Genomic DNA, 9,656 nt, shown 5'->3' on the forward strand with positions numbered 1-9,656 from the left:
CCCCCCCCCCCAGAGTCTCTTTCTCTTGCTGCCATTGTTTCATAGTTGGTAGGGTTGGAAGGGACCTGAGCAGATCATCAAGTCCGACCTGTCATAGGCAGGAAAGAATGCTGGGCTAGCCTCATTCTGAAGACCCCCAGGGTAGGAGTGAGCACCACTTCCCTTGGAAGTTGGTTCCATTGTGAGTGCGCGTGTCAACCAATAACTTCATGGGGCTGTGTAGTGTGTTGTCTGTTTAATAAAACTGTTATTTGGACCCCTGAGTTGGGTTTTGCTTTACTATGGTTCTGGCCCTGCTCCAATCTCTGGTATAGTGTACATGTGCTTGAATTGGTGATAGGTATGTATGCATGGGCTGAGGCACATGACTTGAGAGGCAGTGGGAACTGGGGTTATTTAGTCTGGAGAAGAGAAGACTTGAGGAGGCAACTGACAGCAGCCTTTAACCACCTGAAGTGGGGTTCCAAAGAGGATGCAGTTAGACTGTTCGCAGTGGTATCAGGTGACAGAACAAGGAGCAATGATCTCAAGCTGCAGCAAGGGACACTTAAGTTAGATATTAGGAAAAAAAAAAAAAAAAAAAACACCCTCTAAGCAGCACTGGAACAGGTTACACCCAGTGAGGTGGTAGAATCTCCATCCTTGGAGGCTTTTAAAGCCCATCTTGACACAACCGTGGCTGGAATTATCTAGTTGGAGATAGTCCTGTTTGCAACAGCGGGTTGGGACTAGATGACCTTCTGAGGTCTCTTCCAACCCTAATTTTCGATGATTCTATGATCTACATTGTTGTGGCTCTTTCCCTGACTTAACCATAAAGGAAATAAGGTCCTCCTTCATGGACTAAGGTAAATCCTCTTCACTATACGTATGTATATGTAGCAGCACACACTACCAGAGGCATAACAGTTAAATGTCTGAAGATGTTGATAAAACACTAGTAGCCCATCTGATGCTAGTGCTTTTCCCTTCTTCACTTCATTTATAGCATTTAATAAGACCAAATATTATTTGAAAGATGTTGACCAGCACCACAACTGAAAGGGACCTAGGGGTAAATAACAGACCATAGTACGAACATGAGCCATCAGTGCAGTGCTGTAGCCAGCAGAGTAAACAATACTCTGGCATGCATTAGCCGATGCATCTCAAGCAAAACCAAGGAAGTGATTCTTCCGCTTTACTCAGCATTGGTGAGACCGCAGCTGGAGTACTGCATCTAGTTCTGGGTGTCACACTTCAACAAGGACGTAGGAAAGCTTGATAGTGTCCAGAGAAGAGCCACTAGTATGATCAGAGACTTGCAAGGCAAGCCATATGAGGAAAGGCGGAGGGACCTGGGACTCTTCAGTCTGGACAAACAAAGGCTGAGAGAAGACTTGGTAGAAGCCTACTGCTGTGTGATGACTGGGGCCTTACGTGTTGCACAGCCTGTCAGGTGCGTAGCCCTGCCCCTCAACTTGCCTGCCACAACTTTGATGTTAAATTATGAAGAGATGGGGTTCAGTGGAGATCTTCCTGAGAGGGCCTTCCGACAAACAGCAATACTCACGGTTTTATTTTGGCGCGACGTTCCACGGGGCTCCGCCTCCCCTACACCCTGTCCACTCACCAACCGGATGGATATTCGTAGAGAGGGGATTTCAGCCCTGCAGGGTTGCCCGCAGCTTGCCTCAGGTGAGGTCCCATGCCGAAGCGGACACAGATGACTCTTCTCCCTCTGACCTCGAAGCACGGCCCGCCTTCTCCAGGCTCCTTAATTTCCCTTTTCCTTTTTTTTTAATCTCTCTTTTTTTTTAATTTTTAGACTAAATACTTCCCTAAGGAGGAGAGGGCTGTGGAGCTGCCTTTTTGGTCCCAGCCTCCTCCAGGGGCCTCAAATGCTTCCTCTGCCCTGCTCCCTACAGGGAGCTTCAAGGCTTCCCTCAGGTTGTCTTCAGCAGGGAGCTGGACAGCTTCTCCTGCTCTGCCTCCTGCAGGGGGCTCAAAAGTTTCCCCTGCATAGCCTGCGGGAGCTGCGCAAGCTGTGCTGCTCCCCTTCCGCGCTGGAGCCTCAATGCATCTAACGTGCTGCCCACCAGCACTCACTCTATCTGGCTCCCCCCTCCCCCCCTGGTTCCGGTGGGACTTTTCAACTCTCCCGCGGTGGCTGTACCGCAATTGGTCCAGGTGTTCCCCATGAGGGAAACAGCTGATTAAACAGCCGGCGTAATGCTGGCTCGCACGGCTGCGGCCGTGGTCCTGGCTCCTGCTCTGGCTGCCCGGCAGGGGGTAAGTCACCCCTGCCGGGGTTCTGCTTCCAGGGTTTGGGGCCCACAGGCATTACCCTCTCCCCTTCGGGAGCCTGTGGTGGTACCTCACCGCCACACGCTTTATCAGGGAAATACATCAAGTGCTCAGCAAACAACTGTTCACCAGGGCACTCTTGGGGAAAACCAGGAGCAACGGCCACAAACTCATGGAAGACCATTTCAGGCTTAATACTAGGTAAAACTTCTTCATAGCCAGGGTGTCCAGACTGTGGAATAAACTCCCTCAGTGGTGGTGCAATCACATACCCTGGAAAGGTGGTGCAATCACATACGCTGGAAATCTTCAAGAGGAGACTGGCCGATCAATTCACTGAGGCCACCTACCCTCAGCTGTCTTTCCTGCCTAGTGCAGGGGGGCTGGATCTGATAATCTTGCAAGGTCCATTCCAGTCCCTTATAATCTATGAAGCTCTGCATAATTTGCAGTGTTTTAAGATAATATACAAGATTATCATAGAATAAATACTTTAATTAACAAGAAATATCTCCTGAGAAAATGTGAACAATTTACCATACAAGTGGTTGGCATCTTTTTAGGCTGTGGGAGGGATTGACCCAGTTTGGGGCACAGCCAATAACCAGGTGTTAAGAGCAATCCACTGTTGGCTCTCATCCCTGCAGCAGCATAGGGAGAACGTCTGCAGTCAAAGCCCCACACCCATGGGCCACAGCTTGCTGAACCCTGAACTACAGGATAAAAAAGGTGGAGATTTATCATGGATCTGCTATTCTGTTTTGACTGATCATATACATATTTTTATCCGAGGGTAAGTGTAAGTTAAACCACATAACTCGCCCTTTTTTCCTTGAAGTCTCAAAAGCAACATGGAAATTCCTATGGAAACAACTATTGTTACCTTACCTTTTCTCTGATTACAATTAGTCTGAGAAGCCCAGCAAAGTCTCAGGCTCTGATATTTAGTGCCTTCATCACAAACCAGTGTTCTGGTCAAACAGAAGTCAATAACTGCAAATTTTAAAACATACAATACATTAATTAATTAAAGTACTGCAGAGGGGAGTAATTTGTACAATGCAGACACTGGCTGGTTTTGTGAAGCCACAAAGGAAAATCTCAAACAAAAAACTAATGCCTTCAAAGACGGTGGGGTAACTACATATGTAAAATTGCACTTGATACCTGAAGTACATGACTCCAAACTAAGATTTAGATGCTTATATAAAATATAATAGAAACTTAACGCATATTGAAGGATAAACATACAAAAGACAATCACTTCTGTATTTGGATGTTCTTCCTGATTGAGTTCTTTCATATGAAAATTTGCTTCTCAAAAATATATGGGGAACTGGGTTGACCCGATAATAATTTTAGGTTGTGCCTTTGCATTTTCTTTGGTATCTGTAACCAAACACTGGCAACCCCTCCACCCCCCATTCTGCAATCATGGTTTCTCATAAATACTCTGCTCCAAGTTACTAAGTTTTAAAGACAAACTGATTGAGCTGGGTGCTTAATGTATCAATAGTACCAGCCACTTTTTTACAGCATTTTTTGCCAGAGTATATCAATATTTTATCCTATTAATATTCAGAGGTTGAAAGGAACACCCATACTTTGAGGTAGAGGGCTAGGAATCTTATTGACAAAATAGCTGCTGCACACAGTAAACAGGATGATGAAGACCTTTTTAGTTAATAATGGGGGGAGAAATATATACAGGTACAAAGCAAGAAAATATTGCACATATTCCTATTTATTATGTAGAAGACTCACCATATTTAATATCAGGCACTGTTAAAGAACTCTCAGCTATGTTTGTAGACAGAATAATCTAGTTAAAGTGCAAAAAGGGGGGAAAAAGTAAGCATGCAAAGCAGAATCTACTCATAATTATGCATATATTTAGATGCAAGAAGTTCAACTCCCTCTGGGCAAATTCTGAAGAGTCATATTTTATGTCCAGACATCAAATGGTGTTACAGGATTTAATTTTTCTTTTTCTAGTGGTGGAGTGCTATAGTAATGAAAACACCTAGAAAAGAACCTGATAGTTTCTTGGTACATATATTTACTGCTATAGCACTATAATACTCTTACCAAATCTGGAAAACAAACAAACAAGATTCTAAACTGAGCAAATACAGAACACCATCCAGCAGAGCATGCACCATGCTGGTAAACTCCTCTTCCCGTGTAGAATATTACTGTCATCCATGTGCAGGACACTGCTCACTGTTGTCTTTGAAAGATTAGAAAAACACACTTTCAGGTATGCACGTTTCTTCACTTTCTATACAGTATACAGCATCTGTCTAGCTGTGGCCAGCAAACTATGGCCACAGCTGTAAATTGAGGGATGATTTCTTACCCTAGTAGAAAGGTCATCAGTTGACATCTAAACAAAACTGGAATATGATACATGTTTTTTCACCAAAATTATCTTCTGTTTTTATTTTTAAAAAATACCTACGGTTTAATATTGGTGTACCTTTCTGTAGCCAGGAACAGGAGTCAAAAACACATTATTCTGTTCTTCTAAAGTCACACTTGAATGGAGTGGATACACTTGCAGCCTACACAAAATGTAATTGGTGAAATATTTGTACAGTGCCCCACAGCAATTCTAAAATATTTAAAGGCATAATCACCTGATACACATATTTTGGGACAGGAACTGACATAGCTGAAGGATTAATGTTGTACTTAACAAATTTAGTATAATCACACTAGAACTAAGCATATAGAAATACTTGAGCGGTTATTTTATTACTGGTTATTTCAACTCACCTTTTGTGAACCATGTTTGAAAGAAGCTCATGCATATAATTTATCTCAGCCAAACCTAGAGGAAAAATAACCAACTAAGTGAAAAAAAATGCTCACAGAACCAAACAAATTAATGATTTTTATTCTAAAAGCAATTCTCATTTCTGTTCGAGTTCCCAATTCTATTTATTTTCACTGTTTCATACACAATTACAGTGCGAGGAGTTAAATAGCAAAGCACTGCACAGTGTTCTAGCAAGGAGAGGAAGAGAATTTATCCTACAGTTGCTGCACTGGATTACCATGGGCTGTATTGAGTCCAGGCATGTGAAACAGGAACAGGGAGACTATCGCCCCTTGTTTTCAATGATTCCCTTCCTGGATCCAAGCCATGGAGAGTAGGAGAATGCTGAACAATTTGAATGCAGAGGGGACGAAAAGCAGATCTGCAAAGGAAGGGTGGGGGGAAGGGAGAAAGAAAAAAATTTGGACTAGGAAGGGGGAAGAAGGTAGGCACGTGATTGGTAAGAAATGAAACTAATGGTAGACTGGATGAAGAGTAGGGGCTATGCGACAAGGCATGGTGGGAGAATTGAGACTGGTTGGGCAAAAGGTACTGAGTACTAAGGAACAGCAGAGATGCATAGGACCCTGAAACTGAAGAAACAGCCCATGGTGAGAGTTTAGGATCAGGAGTCTACAGGAACAGCAAATATGGGCGGGGACAAACAAATCAATATCTGGGAGACAATCTGGTGGCAGGAAAGAGAGACTACTGTGAAGAGCAAAATGACACAATATAGGCTATCTTTCAGAATAGGACTGGGATAAGGAGTCACTGTAATGGAAAATACAGGCCTGATTCAAAGACTGAGTGGTGAGGAGAGGACACAAACTTGAAAGGAGCAACCATATCTTGCTTCTGCCCCTGGAATCTAATATTAAGATTTCCAGTTCCTTCACTGCCAGAAAACATCAATGGCAAGGGAGATTATGGCCCTGAGTGCTGGTTCCACCAGTGGATGGATGATAACCTACTAATCCTTTAGTTAGTCCATAAGCACAAGTGATATAAGTCTGTGTGGCAGATTTAAATGCTCAGCCTTACTGAACAGAGTGCTGAGATTAGGGATTGATGATACAGGTGTCAATATGTCACATGGTGGAATCTGCCATTTCAGGTGCCTAAAAAACAAATAAGCAATCAACTAGGCACAGGTGGTCATTAATTTATGTTCCTCATTTTCTCAGAGGCATAGTGATCTCACTGAGCATCCAGGGCAGGAGTATTCCAACCACTGTACAAGTGAGTGAATGGAAAGGAAGGCTTACCTTCCCAGGCTACTGCTGCCTCTGCTATAGCAGCATCAGCTCTGCTCTGGCAGCAGCAACCCTGTGACCAGGCTCCCCGGGGGCCAAACCTAGTGCACTGTTTGCTGCTCTTTCCCATCCCCTCCCCTTCAATACATATCACGATATCATAAGCAGGGCTGTCAATCATGTGGCAAAGACTCCCAGAGGCGATTCTGGCATCATAGCCAGCACCCAGGGCTCGTATCCTGCTTGCCCCACCTTCATTATGTAACTAAGGTGTCTGACTTGAGGCTTAGGTCTGACTTACAGCTAAGACCCAGCACTAACAGCTCTACCTGGAGTCAATGACAGCCACGCTTTAAAAATCTGAAGTATTGTTTTTAACTCACCTTATGTTCTCTTCATTTTTTTTTTTTTTTTTTTTTTTTTTTTTTTTTTTCTTTTTTTTTTTTTTTTTCTTTTTTTTTTTTTTTTTCTTTTTTTTTTTTTTTTTCTTTTTTTTTTTTTTTTTCTTTTTTTTTTTTTTTTTCTTTTTTTTTTTTTTTTTTTTTTTTTTTTTTTTTTTATAGGAGCTGTAGCAAATGCTTCTTGAAAATAAGTCATTTTCACCTATCTGCAGACCTGTTTGCAACAAACGTGTATACATCTACAAACTTTAAAATTGGTATATGCTGAAAACTGCTCTTGATGTTTTCCAAAAAAGGGTGCGCTGCCAAGTTTAAACAGAGGTAACTGAGGAAATAAATTTTAGTGAAAAATTCTGGATGCGGTCCTCCAATCAATTTGAGTTTGACACCCTTGCTTTTAATGGCTGACAGGAAGCCCTATCCCTGTGGAGAGAAAGACTGAAGAATCCTGACTGACCTGATCCAGCTGAACAGTGATCGTAATACTGATCGCAATACTGCCCCCTCAAACTTTACGCTTCCTGGCTGCTAGGTTGTTGATTCTCAGAAGACGAAAAGCTAGTGGCCTTGCTGGCAATGTGAAAGTCTCTTTAAACAGCATCTTTCTGTTATACATAATGATGTATTTGTATTGTATTTGTGTTCCTCTTCCATATAATATATTGCGAACTGGTCTGATTGCTACAGGTCCAGGATATTTCTGAGTCACGTTATTTTTAAGAACAGACTCTTGACAATCCAGCTGGCTCCGTTTCCTCGATTAAAGCAATTGTCTACGGATCACAGTATACCCTGTATTGACCACTTTTCTGCCGCTTATTTTGGGTTTTGTAGAACAGACCAACCTTAGCCAGGATAAAAATGCCTTCAGGTGAAGTCTAGCAAACAGCATCATATAAATGCAAGCTGACATGTGGCCCATCACTCAGAGGTGTGTGCACAGTTTGATAATGGCCCGAAGTGATTGCAGTGATCAGAAATTGTCTTCAGGGAGATATGTCTTTGCTGACGGGGAGTCAGAGCTTCTGTAAATGCTATCATCTGTGATAGAATAAGGGATGATTTTCTGTAGTTTACTAAGGGGTATAACTGGTTAAAGAGCTGAAGAGCACAGTTCAGAGCTGCAGAGATCACCTACTGGGCTGCCGACCTTTTATTAACAGTCACTACCTTGGGTCAATGCAAATGCCTTGTCCACTCAAATGTGTTCCCAGCACATTAAATAAACATTATTTAAAAATTCTCAGCATGGTGGAGAAAATGAATGGTGGTACTTAGCATTGGCAGACATAGGCTTCCCTATGAATAGTAAATGCTTAGTATGCTCAGATCTGGACCATGCTGCCCCCACCCAGTCATGTATGCCAGAATTGGGCTCCGCAACCCAGGACCACAACCCACCCATACTGAGATTGGGGCCCTGCATGCCAGGGTTAGGGCCCTGGGCCCCAAGACCCTGTACAGCACCCCTGTGCTGAGATTAGAGCCCACCAGACTCCACACCACTTCCAACTGCCCCCTCCCCACACTAAGATTAAGGCCCCAGACCCCGTGATCCCTCTGTCCAGCCCCACAAGTTGGGATCAGGGCTCTGGGGCCCATCACTGCCACCCAGCCCCATGAGGGGAGTCAGCCTCTGAAGCATGTGCCACCTGGGCTCCAGGGCCCCATGCCACCCTGCATGCCAGATCTATAGTGTAGGGCCATGGACCCATAGGGAACCCTGGATTATAATGCACCCCATACACTGACAGCCATAAAGCGTGATGGAAACAATATTATCATCCTGGATCAGATTATGTCATAATACATTTTCAGTGTTCTCAGATACAAAGCAGGACAGAGAACCACCCTCTTAAGGATAAGGAAATACTTGGAGTAGAAGTCCCCCCTGCTCTGTGCTCTTTGGGAAAAGTAGAGACATAACATCTTATTTTGATTAGCATCTATGAGAAGAGTCCAAACAAGAGGGAGCAAAAAGGGAGCTAGAGAGTAATAACTGAAACTGGACAGCATAGCCATGTGCCATGACCCACCTGTCTGTCAAGAAAAAAAATGGCATCAAAAAAGGAAGAGGTTTGTTGTTGACAGGTTTGGCTGTGGTTCTCAGCAGTTATATCAAATCTGCTATCTAAAAGCAGGTAAATGACTGACATTAGAACAAAAATAAGGAAGACACATTTGAAACACCTCCTACTAGCCAGATGTCAAAGGGTCAGCTTTGCAAGCAGAAAGATGTTCTCTGCCTATATTACCTCTGATTTTTAAAAGAGCATGTAGTTTGCAGCTGGTGTACAAATGCCTTGTGGATACTGTAGAATCCTTGAAGGAGTACAACACTTCACCAGTGTACATGCTCAGCAGTTCCACTCTCTCCAATAATAAATCAACTATCTGTTGTATCTCTTTGGAGATGCATGTGGGTTGTAGCCATGACGTTCTATGCCTGGTCAAAGTGGTAGTCAGAGATTTTGTTGTATTACTGCATCTAATGCACCCACAGCCACCTTGAAGGAACACTAGCCTTTGCAGGCAGCAGGGGACAGAGGTGGCAGCAGCTGTAGCTTCAACTCCAAGCCAGTGTTGGGACTGGAGCCAGCTGTCCCTGCCCCTATCTTGTACTCAAATCCAAGACAAAAGGCTCCCTGCCCCCATGCTGAATGAGGGGGAACTCTGTCCTGGATTTTAGTAAATACAGTACCTGGCAAGGGGAGCATGGCATTTTGTAATGCAAGAACTAGGTCTTCCTCTCAGAAAAAATCCAGTATTTTGGGATTGGATCCACAGGTGGTGGAAAGGGGGTGCTAACAGGGCTCAGGCCCCCAAATGGAGAACAGCAGCAGGCATAGCCTTATAGCAGCCTGGCCACAGGCTGCTGCAGCGGGGGGGGGG

The 9,656-nt window shown here is 43.8% G+C and overlaps 1 protein-coding gene across 1 annotated transcript in view; it reads right to left on the reverse strand.

Annotated features, from left to right (window-relative positions):
- The window catches only part of TDRD9 (tudor domain containing 9), a 151,688-nt gene that overhangs the window by 79,090 nt on the left and 62,942 nt on the right, over positions 1 to 9,656 (reverse strand). The window contains exons 10-13 of the mRNA XM_019519898.1: positions 5,065 to 5,119; positions 4,766 to 4,850; positions 4,051 to 4,108; positions 3,175 to 3,279 (exon numbers count right to left, since the gene is read on the reverse strand). Coding sequence (XP_019375443.1) covers positions 3,175 to 3,279; positions 4,051 to 4,108; positions 4,766 to 4,850; positions 5,065 to 5,119 — 303 coding nt within the window. The remainder of the gene's footprint in view (positions 1 to 3,174; positions 3,280 to 4,050; positions 4,109 to 4,765; positions 4,851 to 5,064; positions 5,120 to 9,656) is intronic.

This window comes from Gavialis gangeticus, unplaced genomic scaffold (assembly GCF_001723915.1).
Source record: "Gavialis gangeticus isolate Ggan-Ray unplaced genomic scaffold, GavGan_comp1, whole genome shotgun sequence".
NCBI classification, from domain to species: Eukaryota; Metazoa; Chordata; order Crocodylia; family Gavialidae; genus Gavialis; species Gavialis gangeticus.